General features: G+C 36.4%; 1 protein-coding gene across 1 annotated transcript in view; it reads right to left on the reverse strand.

The window, feature by feature from the left end:
• The window catches only part of rad50 (RAD50 homolog, double strand break repair protein), a 38,848-nt gene that overhangs the window by 2,442 nt on the left and 17,147 nt on the right, over positions 1-19,259 (reverse strand). Inside the window, exons 17-26 of the mRNA XM_015389863.1 lie at positions 16,793-16,919; positions 15,826-16,019; positions 15,364-15,474; positions 14,980-15,072; positions 14,723-14,836; positions 14,420-14,547; positions 13,954-14,055; positions 12,597-12,719; positions 1,828-1,913; positions 1,534-1,713 (exon numbers count right to left, since the gene is read on the reverse strand). Of these exons, the coding sequence (XP_015245349.1) occupies positions 1,534-1,713; positions 1,828-1,913; positions 12,597-12,719; positions 13,954-14,055; positions 14,420-14,547; positions 14,723-14,836; positions 14,980-15,072; positions 15,364-15,474; positions 15,826-16,019; positions 16,793-16,919 (1,258 nt within the window). The remainder of the gene's footprint in view (positions 1-1,533; positions 1,714-1,827; positions 1,914-12,596; positions 12,720-13,953; positions 14,056-14,419; positions 14,548-14,722; positions 14,837-14,979; positions 15,073-15,363; positions 15,475-15,825; positions 16,020-16,792; positions 16,920-19,259) is intronic.

The following is a 19,259-nucleotide window of genomic DNA, read 5'->3' on the forward strand; positions in this document are numbered from 1 at the left end:
TTACAGGTAAGTTATCTGATCGTAGACATACATTAAGTGTAGGTTACTCATAAGTCTTGGTCTCTAACCTATGAGTAACATTTGCATAACTTATGCGCAAGAACGTATATCAACGTATCAAACGTGTTTCAGACGACCGCTGAACATGTTTCTTACTTACAGCTACTGTATAATGGCGTATTGGCAGCGTTTTGGTATAACGGGGGGTTTACAGTAGGAAACCATCAGTACTCCTCCAGACTGCATACCCATCATAGGATGAGGTAAGAAGGTGAGTAGGGGTGTGGGAAATAATAGTTTTGGCGATATTTCATGATATTCGGCTGCCCAATATAATATCGAACTTTCACTTCTTAGTATTGATTTAAAAAAATAAATAAAAATGGTTACATAAAACATTGATGGGAAAATGGGCTACCTCTGCACCACCACTCTGGCAGAAAGCGCGGTGGAGCCCTTTAACTGTGCGTGCAGCACCAAATCTGTATTTGAGGCAGTCACAGTGGAAGAAAACCCCAAACAACATGGATAATAATACCTAATCAATATTTTCTGATGAAAATATACAGCACTTGCTGTTTTATCACATCATTTGATTTTGATAGCTGGGGAAAACATGGCAATATATAGTGATATGGCAATATCGTGATAATATCGTATCGTGACCCAAGTATCGCGACGTGTATCGAATCACAACACTCATGCCAATACTCACCTCTAAAGGTGAGTGTGATGGATCCTCCCTGTGTTCACGCCCACAGCCAACCAACACATTTCCTCGTTGACATCATGCTAAATCTGCTGCGACCGCAAACCGTCTTTCTTTTTCTTGATTCATTTATACTTTTTTTCTTTGTTACTTTGCGGGCGATAAACAGATGCTAGGTTAATACAGTGATCAAAGACATCTTTTTACGCAGGCCAGGCACCTCCGGGTGCATTGATCATTTCATGAGCATTACACTGCTGTGCGTTATGCATAAGTTCGGCTGTCGTTGGACATAAGTTCTGGACTCGTCATGAATCCTCTACTTATATGCCCAGACTTGAAAAAATATATAGAAAGTTCAGCATAAATCGACAAGGTGTGACAGGAGCTTAAAATGAGTAAACATTTCTTAAAATAATCATATTTACCCTTAATTTGAGTAGGTAAACAAAATTATCTGCCGATAGAATAAGTATCTGTTTTAAATAGGATAATGATGCACTTAAAAGAAGAGACTGCATTTTTTTTTTTTTTTTGCAGTGTAGTGCTTTTGAATTTAACTGTGACAATTCTATCCTTTTCAGATGTTGCAGATGGTTAGAATATGATACAGACACTTGGTATATCTCCATAACTTCCTGCTTTACTGATTTAATCATCACCAGCCTTTCTTACATTTAAGTTTAAAAAAAAAGTATCATCTGCATCAAAGACATACGTGGATCGTCTCTCCTAGGTCGCAGTAAAAACTGTTTTCAACATATTTGTGGTCTGGCTGGTTTTATTTGCATGAATTTTTTTTTTTTATTCATACATCTTCTAGCCATGTTGGCACAAACACATAAGTGGCATTGTTGGTACCTTCTGGCCAGCGCTGCAGCGTCCTCTCATATCCAAAGCTGTATCTCCTTTCACCATAACTACTCTGTAGTTGTAAACCCTCCTCTTTACTGCAGCCGATGAATTCTCATCCACATCCGACCTGATCTCCACATACTCGATATCTGAAGCCAAGAGAAACGTGAAAAAGAGGCTTAATGGAAGTAGAACATTAAAGAACCATTTCCATTTGTATACATTTTATCAAAAGCTTAGGTTCATTTATATAAGAGAAGCACCTTGACCCCTGTAGGTGCTGCGCCACAGGTCTCTAATAATCTTATTGATCTCATCCATTTTCATACTGTGGAATTTCATGATGGTTCTGTGGAAAGCAGAGAAAAAAACAATAGTTGAACTCAATGCCAAGTGGAATGCTTAATAAACTTAAAATACATTTCTAACAACAGGGATTTTAAAATCACTTCCTCTCAACAAGAAAAAAGTGCCATCTCATCAAAGCTGAAATGTAGGTCAAACTAGTTCACTGCCACAAATGTGGCTTCATTGAATCCGTTTTCTCATATCTTGGTTACAAAAGGAAAACGACAGCAACTTTTTTTCATTTAAGACGGATATGTAAGAAGATGTGACTTGGTTAATAAGATATGCAAAGAGAAGTATGGATGTCGTCTTCCTGCATACCAAGAAGTTTTTGTCTATGATCTAGCAATTTGATGAAAAAGTCCGGTGTGGTTAAACAAAGGCGAGCGATAACAATGCAACATGCAGAACCTCTTCCTATCACCATAAATGAGGGTTAATGAATCACACAGAAAGGCTGAAACTTGAGGGAATAATAACTTATCCAAAAATCTGACCTAGTGCCTTATGTAAGCAACTGCTCTCTCAACCGTTGTTAGAAATGACTGCCTTTAGTGTTGCCATAACATGAGTCAACCAAAAAAAGCAATATCTATTCAACAGCTAAAATGAACAAAATGATTATTTTAATAGACTATATTAAACTTTGTTTTCCTTTCTAATGCATACCAGCTTTAAGGAGTAGCTACGAGCTTGGGGTAATCAAAAAGAGTTTGAACCAATTTAGCTAAAAATCCACTCGGGCGTTATATTCAGAAAGGGAATAACTAAATGTTTTCCAGTGTCAAATTAATAAAGAAAAATATACTGACCTTTGGAAACAAATCAAAGTTTTAATGAATATGTATTACATCAGCTTTTTAAAGGCAAATTAGTTTTAATGCAGGCATTACAGAAATTCTAGACTCTAAACTCATAGCTTAAAAGCCAGGAAAGAGCAGGGCTAGAGGCTGTGACCCATTATTGGTAAATACCTTAAAAAGTAATGATCACAGATGTCTTTTAACAGCTAGAGACTAAAACTACTTTTTTTGGCCATTTTTCTTTGCAAAACTGTTAAAGTTGCATTTCATCGAGACTGTCTGTGAAGAGAAATCAGATATAAAACAGATTAAACAAAAGAGATAAAACAAAATCTTCAAATCACAGAGGCAATCAGTTTTGGTGACTTTACAATTATCTAGAGTGGGACGATACATTTCTCACTCTAGCCCTGGTAATATGCTTAAAGTGGGTTTGTTGCCACACAGAAGAGAAAAGTGAGTTGAAGTTAACAAGAAAATACAGGCATGCATGAAAGGTTACAGTAAAGTTCTGTAACAATGAATTCTCAACAAGCAAGCTTTAAGGTCATGAACAAAATTAAACCCTAAAATTAAACATCTACATGTTTGCAGTTAGTGCAAAGATTTTCGGTAAAATTCTTCAGCCCTAGCAGGAAGGCTAACCTCCAACAGGGTTTCTATTAGGATGGCCATATATTTTATAAGGGAGAGAAAATGATCTTTTCAGCCTGATGCCATGGTCCCTGTGGGTCTCTTGCAGCTTTTCTGAGTAATGTTCTTCTTGACCAGCCTGTCAGTTTAGGAACTGCTATCTCTTGGCAGAATTGCTTTTGTGACTCGCTCTTAACCCCTTGATGACTGCATATATAACGTTTTTTGCTTTTAAGTAGTTGCCAAACTGAATTTTGTTTAACTTTCTATAAAAAAAAAAATACAAACGTATCTATAATACAAGCTTTCAACATTCGTGATCAATGGAAAACATACACCGTTAGGGACCAGTCGTTAACTGGCAGTGAGTGAATGCACCCGCTATCTTGGCTATATACATAATACAAAGGGTTTGTTGCATTTTTGCAACAATGAGCGTTAGTGGAATAAGACTTTCCTATAATGGATCCAACTGTTCTCCAAGGCAGAGGTTCCCAAATTTCCCATGCCCCCAAATTAGATAGTTTTTTTAACTATTTGTTATTACCCCCCCATTTCTCTTAGGCTACGTTCACACTGCAGGCCTTGATGCTCAATTCCGATTTTTTTGCGTTGCCATTCTCATTTCCAAATATATGCGACTTGTATGTGATCTCCTGTGTGAACTGCAGTCATACAACGCGAGTGTCCCGCATGAGCAGTAGACGACGCAATGATGTAACAGGCTAGCGTGCTCTGTGTTTACGGAAGTAAACATGGATGGTAGTGCCGAAACACATCTAGCTATCTTTCCCAACCATAAAAACACAATATTTTCAAGAAGGTTAAAAATAAATACTGCTCTCCGCATCATCGTCTGCCATGGTTGTTGGTTTTCTTGCCGCTTCTTTAAAGCAAGATCCAGAATAGTGACCTTTGTTGAGTATTAATGACGTTCAGGTCGGATGAATGCGACCTGGCCGTTCAGACACAGGTCGCATTTGAAAAGAATCAGATTTGTATCAGATTCAGGACCACAGAGCCAAGTGGCCTGGGTCGCATTGGAAAAAATCTTATCTGTGTTGTTCAGACAGCCATGAAAAGATCAGATCCAGGCCGCATATGGGCAAAAAAAATCGGATTTGGGTCACTTCAGACTGCAGTGTAAACTTAGCCTTAGATGTGATTAAAGCTAATCTTTTAAGGCATTTATACATCTGCATTTATAAAGAAATTAAATGACATCAATCCAGTGAACAATGGTTTGTATCTATATCTGGATGTCACAATGCTGAGTTTAAGGCTTGATGATGTAAATCAGGTCACAACATTGACATAATGTGGTACCAGTTCAACAAATGATTTATCAGAATAGTATCAGAATAGGGAAGGATGTGACGTGCTCATGTTTACAAGTAAAATATTATTTTATGAACTGGACAGAGCAATTCTATCATGTATCCTCACAATAAATAACCCGATTAATTTTACATGTATATTAAGCTCGCATTCCAAAGTTTGGAGAAAAGAGCAACCGCGCTCCACAGCTGCAGTCTGCGTTTTAAGAGTGAAGGTAGTCTTTGACGTGCTGCAACTGTATAATCATCACAGGAAGCGGTGGCCTACCAATAATAACGTAACATCTTTCCCTATGCTAACCCAGGCTCGCAGTTCTGAATTTGAGAACATGTCAGTCATTTCAACTTTATTCTCGAAATGGCGAGTTTAAAGTCGACACGTCGAGATTAAACTCAACATGACATTTCAACTTTATTCTCGAAATGTTGAGTTTAATGTCGACATGTCGACTTTAAAGTCGACATGTCGAGTTTAAAGTCGACACGTCGAGATTAAACTCAACATGACATTTCAACTTTATTCTCGAAATGTTGAGTTTAATGTCGACATGTCGACTTTAAAGTCGACATGTCGAGTTTAATCTCGTCATGGCAAAAATATTTTTTCTCTTCATGTGTGGCCCTAATACTCCGTCGTACTCACGACATTGTGGTATAAAAATGTAGGTGTAAAAATAATTTAAATATATTAAATAAATAAACAAAATACATTGAAAATACAACATTTATCTTTAATAAATCAAAATTTAATCACTATTTTCATAAAATGCTCTAATTACAAAAATATAAATAAACACTTTAACCTTCAAAATAGTTGAATATTTTAAAGATCAAGCATGTTTTTAACTTTTGTTCTAAAATAGATCAAAGGATCTTAGAAATTCAGGCAACGCTTAAAGCTCTAACAGCAAAACAATACAAGGGCATATTCTGTGACCCAATAACCTTTTTTTTTTAGTTAGTTTCACTTTCTAAGATGTGATTCAATACCAACTAAACTACACAGAAGTAAGCAAAATGGTAAAGAGAGTGAATTAATAAAGAAGCTCTTGCAAGAAATATGGCAAACAAACTAGTAAAAAAAAACAGGCAAAAATTATTTTGGAGATCCAGACCCCCTAAATTATGTTGTTTCTAAAAAAATAAATACAAAAATTCTGATAGAAAAAGCTTTTCTTATTAACTTAAAAATACCTTGAAGTCAGAATAAAGATGCAAATGTTATATACAACAGGAGAAAGTTTTTAGCAATAAGGAATTTAAATCAACAATAACTAGCACTGGATGTTAGAGAGAAGAGAAAAACATTTTACAATAAATAATGGGTTTCACTTCGTCATTTTTGTTGTATAGGGAAAGGCTTTAATAAAAGTATCTAAAATCTTTCTAGTCAATACAGAAGTGTATTTTCTTGTTGAGTGTTTATCACTGAAACATAAGCAGTAATGGAAACTATTGTCTCGATTTTCTCAAGGTTTCTCTATAGCAGATTTTTGTTTCACAAAGTAGGTGACTCATTTAGACTTTTTTTTAACCCTAAAAATCTACATGGTCTGTTAAAAGACTTTCTGGGCTTGCTTTGCATCTTGATTACACTGCAGATGATGATGCTCATAACCAACCCACATACATCGGTAAACTATGCTGTCGCACATTTCTCAGATGTTATCTGGGTCTGTAAATGCCCACCTTTCTCAAATTTACTCACCAAAATCTGAGAGAACTAAAGAACCAGAATCGTTTATGGCCATAGATAAAACATGCATTAAGCCACGGCTAATTCCAGCTGCAAAAAACAAATGGGGGAAAGGTTACAAAAAACAAGCATGAAGCCTGTGAGGAGAGGAACAAAACCCCAGGGGATTGGGTGAATAGAAAATTCTTACTTTTTCCTCTGCTAGAAGATGTATTTTCGGTGATATCTTTTGTTTAAAAAAAGTTATTCACAAGTTAGTTTTGATGTTCAAGTGCTAAATCAATATGTGAATATTTATTAAATATATAGTTAAAATATCTGACAAGGTGTCCTTGTTTTTACATAAAAAACCCAACTATTTACTTACTATGCTCCACCCTCATAACATGCAGTCAATTTGGTTATTTTGACGCAATGTGTCAAACACACAGTGACTGTGTGTTGCTGTGAAAAAAGTTATATAATTAGCACAGCGTGCACATAAATGAAAGTAGCCAAGGTCATTATTTTTTTCTTTAGATAGCTTAATTTGCCTCCAAAATAAACCCTAACAGGAAACTGGAGTTGTCTTTGGAATTTGCCGGTTTCAAAGAAAAGTAGGTAAAATAATAACATAAGTATTTAACAAAACCAGAGTTTTAAAAGATCAGTATTATACTTTCATTATTTATGATTATGAAAAAAATTATAACTTTAGTCTTGCCCTTTGTCCCCCCAAAGGGAAAATAAATTCAGAAACACCTTTTTTTTTTAGTTCAAGTCAAAATCTAAAAACCACCCCAACCAAATGACCATTTGGTACCGGGCCGCATAGGGGAAAAAAAAAATAAAATAAAAATTATATATATATATATATATATACACCCACACACTCACCGGCCACTTTATTAGGTACACCTGTCCAACTGCTCGTTAACACTTAATTTCTAAGCAGCCAATCACATGGCGGCAACTCAGTGCATTTAGGCATGTAGACATGGTCAGGACAATCTCCTGCAGTTCAAACCGAGCATCAGTATGGGGAAGAAAGGTGATTTGAGTGACTTTGAACGTGGCATGATTGTTGGTGCCAGAAGGGCTGGTCTGAGTATTTCAGAAACTGCTAATCTACTGGGATTTTCACGCACAACCATCTCTAGGGTTTACAGAGAATGGTCTGAAAAAGAAAAAACATCCAGTGAGCGGCAGTTCTGTGGGCGGAAATGCCTTGTTGATGCCAGAGGTCAGAGGAGAATGGCCAGACTGGTTCGAGCTGATAGAAGGGCAACAGTGACTCAAATAACCACCCGTTACAACCAAGGTGGGCAGAAGAGCATCTCTGAACGCACAGTACGTCGAACTTTGAGGCAGATGGGCTACAGCAGCAGAAGACCACACCGGGTGCCACTCCTTTCAGCTAAGAACAGGAAACTGAGGCTACAATTTGCACAAGCTCATCGAAATTGGACAATAGAAGATTGGAAAAACCTGGTCTGATGAGTCTTGATTTCTGCTGCGACATTCGGATGGTAGGGTCAGAATTTAGCATCTACAACATGAAAGCATGGATCCATCCTGCCTGTATCAACGGTTCAGGCTGGTGGTGGTGGTGTCATGGTGTGGGGAATATTTTCTTGGCACTCTTTGGGCCCCTTGGTACCAATTGAGCATCGTTGCAACGCCACAGCCTACCTGAGTATTGTTGCTGACCATGTCCATCCCTTTATGACCACAATGTACCCAACTTCTGATGGCTACTTTCAGCAGGATAATGCGCCATGTCATAAAGCTGGAATCATCTCAGACTGGTTTCTTGAACATGACAATGAGTTCACTGTACTCAAATGGCCTCCCCAGTCACCAGATATCAATCCAATAGAGCATCTTTGGGATGTTGTTGGAACGGGAGATTCGCATCATGGATGTGCAGCCGACAAATCTGCGGCAACTGTGTGATGCCATCATGTCAATATGGACCAAACTCCCCAAGGAATGCTTCCAGCACCTTGTTGAATCTATGCCACGAAGAATTGAGGCAGTTCTGAAGGCAAAAGGGGGTCCAACCCGTTACTAGCAAGGGGTACCTAATAAAGTGGCCGGTGAGTGTATATATATATATATATATATATATATATATATATATATATATATATAAATAATTTATCCACAATCAAAGTCTGAGTGATGTTTTATTTTGAAAAATATAAAAAATTGCGGTATTCTTTCCCAATTACATCAGTCGGTGACACAGGTTAATTCAGTTCAAGACTCATCCTATATATATAACATCCTATCTTTCTGAAGCGGGATTTTCTGCGGTTAGAGCGACCAACACAAAGCTACGGAACAGACTGGACATCAGGAGCGTCTGTCATTGTTTCCGATTACGCCTAGATGGGACCGGCTGGTTGTTTTATTTTTATGCTGTTTGTATTTGATTGTATTTCGTATCCGCCCCCCCCCCCTTCTGCTTCAGAAGTTAAAATCCTAAAAGCTGTATTGTATGCCTTGTTGGTATATTGTTTTTAACATATTCAGTGGAAGGAATGTTGCTACCATGAATGTTCATGTACTATTCATATGTCTATAGAGGTAATTTTTCAAAAAAGGTTGCATTTACTATATTTTTTTAAAATCAGAGTGAGTCATAACTTTCAATCAATCTAATGATTAAAAAACCTAACTAATGGATTAAAACGATAAATATATGTCTTGCTGTACTGATATGTTCATTCATTCAATAAAAAAGGAGCAAAAATGGGTTTTGAATTAAAAAGGTTGTTTATGTTGGTGATATTTTGTTCTTCGATTAGAATGAAATTATTCATGATTAATTACAGACCCTGCAGTTAACTTGATTAAACATTTAAATCGAGTCCCACCATTAATATCTCTATGTTAATCTGTTCTTATAGCATGGGAATTGTGACTGACATCACTTTCCAACAAATGATGCGATTGGCGATCAAACCGATAGTTTCAAACCAATGCGGTCTAAACCATCAAGGGTCTGTTCACACACAAAACCGACAAAGGCTTCATTCCAGGAAAGACTTTTTCTCAACAAGAGATGTTTAGATGAGGAACATGCAAACTCAGTTCATCCCCACTTTTTTCAGTAGCTTTTTAAATAAATATATATTAAGTTAACTTTAAACGAAGGAGATAATTAAAACCCAAACTTATGGTACGGTAAATAGTGTACTAACTTTTGAAAGCAGTTTTTCTTTACTGCAGCGAGTATGTGACCTTATACATAAGGTATAATCCAGATCATATTTCATACAAACCTTTAACTGAATTCAAGCAAACATTTGTTCCAAGAAAATCTAACAGAAAATTTTTCTTATTATTTTTTCTGTGAATGTTATTAAAAGATTTTGCTAAATGATATTTAATCATAATACACATACAACCACATCCTACGACAAGGCACTTTTCGAATGACACTTGAACCATGTCAAACTCACAAGTGCTAACAGTTTCAGTATCACTCATGACTTTAACCACATTTCAGTCAAAGGAAAATGTTTTGATATTGCCAACATAACACTGGTGTGAAAAAATTTAATCTCATACAAATATGTTACAAAAAATGGTTTAACTGTGTTTTTGTTTGTTTTCTTTACAAAGATATTTCTCAAATATATTCAATATCCCTTTAGGATAACGTGTAATTGAATCAATGAAAAGCTAACTGAAAATAGCTGCTACTTTACTCCTGCTCACTTTTTGGAATGTATTATATCACTTTATCAAAATTTGATTTTGTAGAGCCACAAACAGGTCAGATCTGACAGGGATAGTAATACACAAACAGTGTATAAAGTGGGGTACATGTACATTTATACATGGTGTGATTTGATATGTTAAAGACAAAGGGTCTGTTTCAATAAGCATGGTTAACAAACTCAAATCCTAAACTCTGAATTGATCTAGCCTTTGAGTTTTATAAAAGCTGCCGAAAGTTAGCTTAATCAACTCTAAGAAGGTCCACTCAGAGTTAAACATGTGCGTATCAAGTATGAAAAGACATAATCAGTTGAACCCTGATTCAATGAGTCATCATGATGACTGGCAACAGGAAGTGCCCATTTCTTCACACTGGAACTAGAGATTTTGATGCAGAAATGAAAAAAAAAAACATTCAGACAGAAGCAGTGCTACAGCTGTAAAGTAGAGGAAAATAGCACAGGATAAGATTGCCACACGAGTTAATATGCAAGGTTATATGAAGTGGACTATGGCAGGCCGTTTTTACATTTCTTTAAAGCACTCGCCTCTCTGTTGTTTCATTTGTAGATCACTAAAATAAGATTCTTCCTGATCAAAATCACATTCCTTGACAGAACTGTTATAAAAGAGGATCTAAAGGACCTTTTTTGGCAGCAGAAACTGAATTTCAGAAAGTTAAAAAAATAAAACTGTACCAGTAAGAATTGAGTTTTATATATCAAGAAATGTTTACACATTTTAAGCGAGTGTTTGTGATTTATCAGCTTAACTAAATATGTATTCATGAAATACATTTCTTTATAGTCGAAATAATACAAATGCTGACCAGTAACAATGGTTATATGAAGATCGGAAATCCATTTTTAGACATCCAGAATGTAAATTCTAGGAAAAGGTTTTATTCTTTTCTGTGCTGTAAGCTTTAAAATTGTACATTTTTTACAATAACTTAAGAAAAACCATGTCTGAGAATCGTTTTTCCCCATTGGACAGATGTGACAAGAGTCAGAGAAAGCACAGACACACGAAAAGAAGGAAAGCTACTATTGGGGTCCCTCATACAGCACCTCTGTTCTACATGTAGGTTCTGCATTAACAGCAGCAAAATCACCATGGGTCCCCGGAGCAGTTCATTTAAAGTAGGTTCAGAGATGTGTTATTTCTAACTTTAGAATGCTGTCGGAGATAGGCGTGTAAATCGTCAACTTTATTGTGACAAAATGTTGTACTGATTTGATTGGACGCCTTTCTAACAAAACTATTTACAAAAAAAAATTAACTCTGCAACTCAAAACAGGACTTAACCATTTTATTTCTGCACTCTTTCAGATGTAAGCCATTTAAACCAAAACAGCAATCTTATTTTTAAACAATGATACCAATTAGGGCTAGGTATTTTCGCCAAAGTCCTGAATCGATTCGATTTTGACTTATACAGTTCTAAATCGATTGATTTCGATTCGATCTGGTTTTTACAATAATGAAAGTGGTTCAACTGGGGACACAGCAGACATGCATGAGCTGCATTATCTCCACTGCACAAACCATATTTGCAGCTTTGTCTGTAACAACTACAGGGTGTTTGCTGGTCAGCCTCCATTTGTTAATGTCTTCAATCAACCTATTGGCTATATTTGCAGCTGTCTGGCTTGAAGTATTTTGAGTGCATCTTTCCTGCTCATTTGAATGTCACGCACGTCACTATAAAACTAATCGACCTCATTCCCTAGACATCGATTTGAAAAAAAATGTAAAGGAATCGATTCAAAATCGATTAAATCAATTTTTTTACCCAGCCCTAATACCAATAGATCAATTGCTCACTATAGTCTTGTGAATTTCAAAGTAAAGGTGGATCTTGAAGATGAGGATGTGGACTGATGCTTTCATTTTGCATGGATGTGTTTGAATCAAAAATGTATTGATATAGATTATTGCAATTTTACCCCGCTTGTTGGATAATGCCTCCTGCCAGCTGAAGGAAAGCTGCATCATGCTGGCAGCACTGTTGCTAAGCAACAGATGACAGATCAGGTATGATTTTTTTATATTTCATTCTGTCCAAATAGAGGTATGCTCTCTGTAGCTTGATTGGATCAACAATGGTTTGTATTCACATAATTAGCACCAAAAAAGTGTTTTTTTTGTACAGTTGTCTGTTCTCTATCAGGGTTAAGTGTTATAATATTTGACCAAAAGGTCTGAATCAGAGGGTGGAGATGAATACCGGACTGTTTAAAGTAGACCTTCCTGTGGCTGGTATGAATACAGTCTCACCCATGGTTTTTAAGTCTTCCAAGACTAAAAATGTCAGTGACTTCAGTCTGAAGTAGAAATGAGTCCCTGAGTAGCCCCCCATCCAGCAGACAGACCAACAACTCAGGGCTATTTCTGTCCCTGACAGGTCTGATGTATGCATTTCTCCACTGCACATCTTCAATTTTTGGCTCGTTGGCTGATCTTATATATCTGACATTTACAATTTCTAAAGTAAAACTTACTGATCAAGGGCTTTGTAGTAGAGATCAAGGTCCTTTATGACCAACTCTGTGGTCCTCATCGTGATCATCTTGTTTTTGTAGCGCTCATCAGCTTTGTCATACTGGTCCTCTCTCAACTCTTTTCTGTAAGAAATGAATTCAAGGTAAAGCATAAAGACAATATCAGATTTTGTGTTATACACAGTGTAGTCTTTCTGTTGCTACATATATCAAATGTGTTCCTAAACAGCACACTTTTTAGCTAGCACTCATCTTATAGACACAGCATGCTTTATTCAATATGTTGTTAATTATTCATCCATCATTCCAGAAAACCAAGAAGCAGTGTAGTCTGGACTGAATGATGGACAGAACACTCAATGTGTCCATTTAACTGGTACATAACACAAATGTTGACAATAGAAAGATTTCCATAAAATGAACATCTTAGCTTGATATCTTATGATCTCTGCCTCACATTTGTAGGCTCATCATCCTAGAACCCTAAAATAAGGATACACTTTGGGCGGAATAGCTAAACACCATATACCAAGAGAAAAACTTGTTGGGCTTATTAACATCAACATAGCTTCTGCTGGCCCCAAGCGCAGGCTAAAAGTGGTTTTTTTGAAGTCTTATTGAGTAGGTTATCTTTTCCATTTTATACAATTCCCTTACTTTCTGAACCCATAAGTCATAGGAAGGAGGCTCCAATTACATCCACCTGATTGTAATGCATTTCAGGGCTGCTGTAAAAAGAACATTCAACAGATAAGTTTTGGCCTGTCCTTGCAAACCCTCCGGTATAATACCTAGTAACGCAACAGCAACATCCCTCGGTATAACCTCTGGGAAGATATGGTTTATAGCCCTGTATACCTCATCCCAAAAGTTTTGAAGTTTGGGACATGACCAAAAAATGTGCGTATGATTGGGGACCACTGAGCCACAGTTTCTCCAAAACAAGCTTGGTATTCTAGGATCCATCTTGGCAACAACATCTGGGGTCCTGAAATATCTACTAATAATTTTTAATTTATATTCCCGCCACGTATTGGAGTTTGTAACTCGATGTGCCTCAATCCAGACTCCCTCCCATGTTTCGTCAGAGATTATTTTGGCCGTCTCTGCCTCCCATCTTTGTTTTGTCAAGGTTCATTGACAGAAATACACTATATATCTTTGCTATCAATTTTTTTTTATCTCTTCCCCCTTTCTGGTAATGAATTAGGAGGTTTTCAATTGGTGTGGGATTTGTCCGTTTTACTTTTAATGGCCTTTCCAAGAATTTTTATATGGGTTGAAAGGATCCAGCCCTGCCTTCTAAACTGATTTTTATGATTAAAAACAAATTGGCTGACATTTCTATTTATTTGACCTGTAATCCAGTATCTCTTCTTCAAAGCCTTTCTGCCGGCCCAGCGCGATGCTCCGGTTCTTCTTCAAATCCTCTAACTTGCGTTCTGCATCACGACGTTCACTAATTAAAAAAAAGAAAAAAGTCACTTACATTAACATGTAATGTAAACATTAAAAATATTCAGAGACTGTTAGTCTTTGGGTTTCGTGAACTAGGATTGCACATCATTAGCATTTTGAACAATGTCTTATATCCAGCGTGAGCATCCTCTGCTGTTAGACTGTCATGCTGGCACAAGTAAAATGTAGATTAATGACTGCTGAAATATATATTAGCATATTGTGCAGTATCGGTGCTTTGGGTTGAACATACACACACAGATACAGTGATATCGATGTATCTGTGATACATTGTGCAATGCCATGTTGAACTGGCAGCTGTTGCATTCATTTGACAGACTTATACTAGTTTGAAGTTCTCTTACTGGCGCAGCTGCAGCACCTGCATGTTGCCCATGTCTTTCATGAGAGCTTCTCGTTTAGCTAGAACCTCCTTCAACTCCTCAACCCGCTTCCGTAATGTTAGATTGTCTTGCAACCAGCGCTCTTGAACCTGAAAAGAAAATACAAGTAAGAGAGTTAGAGATCATAAAAACTATTAAAATTCAACCACAGTTTTGAGGCTTTACTTCTCCAGTTTTTTTTGTCAATCCCAGATATAAGCAGCTTCCTGATTTGCTATTTAAACTCTAATGTTGAGCGATTTGAAATGAGCCCAAAGTTTGTACCTTTTGAGTGTCTATGTCCTGACGAATGTTTCCCATCTCCTTACTAATTTTCTCTTTCTGCTTCTCAGCCTCGTGGAGTTGAGTGTTGGTTTCTTGAAGCTCTGATTCTTTTTGCTGATAAACAAACAATTGTTTGAATCAGTTTAAAGAAAATAAAAACAAAACATACGGGATAAGATTTACATGTAACAGATTAACAGTGATCTGCTTTAAGAAAGTGAACTATTTAAGAGAAAGGTAATTAATAAACACATTACCTCTTTATATTCATCTTTTCCTTCATCTACGTATTTTTTGATGTCTCTCTCCAACATGGAGACGGCTTTGACCCTCTCTTTTATGACACTGATCTGTCCAAAACAGTGAAAACGATGGTGAAAATCTAAATGGTTTTACACTAGTATACTTATGCATTTGTTTTAAGTATTTAATAGTAAAGGATCTTCCATTGTACACAATATAATTAAACCTTGTGGGAGAGGGGAATAACATTGACAGATAACATGAAAGAATTACAAAAAACCGAAGGGGATCACAGAGAGAGCAGATCAGTATCTGTCTTTTACAGTCACATGTAAAGAAAAAAAAAAAAAAAAGTGAATATGACGTCAACAGAGATAAAAACGTGAGTCAGCATCAACCTTCTCCTGGCCTTCTTCCTGTTTCTGCTTCTTGCGCTCCATCAGCTCTTGTTTCTCTTGTTGCAGCTTATCCAAAGCAACAGATAGAGGGGACAGTTGCTCCTTCGCTTCCTGTTTTACAATATTTAAGAAAAGGTAAATAAATGTTAAATAGCAATGGAAAAAATCCATCCTTCCCCTACAAATACAAAACATTTCAGAATAAGAAGAATACAACAATGTGACGTTGAAATAAAAACACTTTTCACTTAATATTCTAAAATTTTATGTTTTGTTTTCATCAGATGTTAGAAGAAAAATCAATATTTCTTAATCAAAAAAACTCATATTACTTTATTGAAATAAGCTAAGTTTTCAATTATATTCTATTTCACTTAATGTGTCTGTATGCAGACGATAAAATGTTATATATGTGAAAAGTTAATTATCATAAGAAAAACCCCATAAACCACTAAAAATTACCCGGATGTCTCTCGTTAAAGCTTGTATCTCTGCAGTGAATTCAACACACTGCTCCTCCAGCTGCTGCTGCCTTTGCATGTCGCTGCTAAGCTGGAGCTTCTCTGCCTTCGTTTCATTGACGGCACTTTTCAAGATCTGAATCTGATCCTGCTGGTCTTGGATCAGCTTGCGTTTCAGCTCCATTTTGCTAGAAGCTGGAAAGAGACGGAGCCAATGACTTAAAACAGAAAAATGTTATTATGGATTGTATGACAGAATCTGCTGCGAGCTTGGAGTTGTATCAAAAAGGGAACTATGACTCCCAAATGCAAGATAAGTCTCTGATATGGGTCTGTAAAAAAATAAAATTGAATTAATGTTAATAGATTGAGTTTTGAAAATAAATTCTTTGTCGTTATTAAGATGAAATTATAATAAAACATAAAAAAATGTTTTCCTTTCTCAAAAATCAATTGAGGAATCTTTAGAGGTAATTTGAAATGGTAACTGGAAAGGCCTCCTTGCCATCACCCTAATTTTTCTCTCCCTTCACATTTTCTCTATCAAAATCAAGTCAACTTCTAGTTAGTAGAAGTACATGTACTAATTAAATGTAATTTAAGATATTGCAAGGGAATCAAGAGACAATACCAACTTTAAAGGTTTTAAGTTGAGTTTTCAGATTTTATTTTTTAATACTCAACAGAAACTCTGATAAATAGTTTTTGATTTCAAACTGTTATAATTATCGCTTCCATGTCTGAAAGCGTGTTTTTGTCAAACCATGCTAAAAGGTTTTTGTATTTTTTGCTTTACAGTTTATTACAAAAAAAAAATATGCATTACTGGGTTCTTCAGGGTTTAGCTGATTTTTGGCAACTTATTGGTCAGCAAGTCAAGCAAATTTAAGAACTAAATGCAAAAAATAAAAGATCAAGATTGTAAGGACGGATGGGAGTTTGTGAATGAGAAAAAACAAACAACGTACTGGTGTCAAGTTTGTGCTGGGTTTCTTGTTTCTCCTGACTAACTTGCTGGATGGTTCTGGTCAGGTCTACTCCCTGGAGTTTAGCTGACTGCTGAGCAATTTTTCTCTCCAGCTCCTTCAGGTCCATCTGGAAAAGTGCAAAACATTCACAATGGCACACATTACAGGATGACCTACCAACATTGGTCAAAAGCATATCATTAATAGGATGTTTCTCTTGTTGTTGGTGTGATTTATAATTTTTTTCAAGTAAATAAAACAAACAAAATAGTTTTAGCTGAAAAAGGTGTTAATTGTTTTGTTTTTTTGTAAGTTGACTATAATGTATAAAAAAAGGATTAATACAAACCTTAAGAAAATACCATTATGGTCACTTAAAGGTTGATTAAATGACACTGCTACTCTTGTTATTGCGCAATATTCTACTAAGAAAACCTGCTTTCGGGCTGTAAATTAAGGGAATTTCCAACAAGGCAGTTGGAAATCTGTGCCAGACTTACTGTGTATCTGGAAGGTATTCAAAGGACTGCACTTTTTTTGATATTTAGTTGTGTTGCAGCCATATTTCCAATTATATTAAATAAATGGATTTCCTCAAACTCCTACACACAATACTCCATTCTGAAAAGATGGAAAAACTTTAAGAATAACTAAACTAAATATGGAAAAGGCACAGCAGTGTGAATATTCTCTGGATGCACTGTAGCTGCTTAAGCATCAGCCTGTCTTTGAAAACTGGTTCTACAACAGCATGGAGGTTTTACAGCCTTTAATCAAGGCTGGAAGGATGGCTATGGAAATCTTACACACAAACTATAACCTGCACTGCAAAAACAATCAGCAAATAATTAAACTTTCCAAAATTAAGCGTATTTAGCTTTAATTTGAGCAGGTAAACACGATGAGCTGCTGATGGAATTAGTATTTTGACCCTTAAAATAAGATAATTAGGTAATGTGCACTAAAATAAGACCATTTAATATAATTTTCTTATTTTAAATGGAAAATGTCTTATTGTTTTATTTGCAAAGTGTCTCATTTCATCCTTCAATTCAATAAAAAGAAGAAATTACTTATTTAGATTTAATTTTTTTTGCAGTGTGGAAAATTAGTGTCGATTTGGAAAAGGTTTTTACCACTGCAGCAACTACTGAGTTTAACTAAAGATTAAGGAGACCAGAATACAGGCACATCTACAAAACAAAAAAAAGGACAACTTTGGAAATTTTTTTTTTTTACTTGGTTTGGAAAGTGAAACTCAAATCAATATCAGTGCATTATTTCCAGCTTTTATTTATTCATTTTTAGGATTATGGTCTACGGATAACCACAAATTTCAAAGTCAAATACTATAGACTGTCTGTCTATAATAACATCCTAATCAGCTGATTGATTCAAAACAGCTTTGAAGGTTTCATGAGCCTCTAAATTGTTGATGTCGATCTCCACTCTTCAATACATCTGAGTAAAATATAAGATCATTAGCAGAGCTCTGTAGCTGCTGACTTCATGCTAGTGAGTCAGTTTTCCCTTTTGATGTAGATGTGTGAAGTCCTTAAAGTTCAGATTTCGGCCCTCAAGGATTCGAGTTTGAGACTGTTGATCTTTAGTTCAATCTGGCACAGAAGGTGGCAGCATAATCCAGTTAAACTGCCGACTTGACAGAAGTCCAGAAGACAGTTGTTGACACCTTCCACTAGGTCAGTGGGACACAAAAGTTCAGTGCTAAAGAAGCTGGTTCTCAGTCCTTTATCCAAGCATATTCAGATAAAGCTGAGATGAAGAAATAAGGAAGAGGGTACAAGCAACAGGTATTACCACAACCGTAGTGGTGTAGTGCTGCCTTTAGGCCCTCACATAATCTGGCGTACTATGAGCCATACAAACTCGACACAATCTGTCTGCAGACAGTTGAGACTTAATACTTTCAGTAATAGTGTCAATGGCCAAGAGGAGGAGATGTGTCTTTTAGTAGGTACATCTTTCTCTGTCTCCTGGAATCATTTTACAGAGCTGTCCAGTAAAGACAACATAGAAAAATAGGTGGGACATATCCCATTAATCTTTTGAACTTTCAGAGTCCTTATTTCCCTCATTGGTGTGTCATACAAGTTTTAATGTTTCCTAACTTCCTCAACAGGAAGCTCTCAGATTTTGACTCCATTTCATCCAGAAGATGGCACCAGTTCTCAACCTATCTGCTTGGTGTCACATCCAAAACACTTTGATGTAACCGTTGTTTATGTGACTGATGCAATTTATTGTACAGCACAACACAGGTCAAAACTGATCATGGTGCAGACCAGTCAGATGGATGTCCACTTCAACTCTGTCTATACCCCTTGAGGACACAAGGACCTCCTCGCAGTAAACTGCGCCCAAATATGTGAAAAGTAAGGCTCATTACTTCCATGTCATGGCACTTTGATCCAGCAATTTACGGGAGATCTAACCCCAGGCTCACACC

This window comes from Cyprinodon variegatus, unplaced genomic scaffold (genome assembly GCF_000732505.1).
Source record: "Cyprinodon variegatus isolate N-32 unplaced genomic scaffold, C_variegatus-1.0 Scaffold478, whole genome shotgun sequence".
NCBI lineage: Eukaryota > Metazoa > Chordata > Actinopteri > Cyprinodontiformes > Cyprinodontidae > Cyprinodon > Cyprinodon variegatus.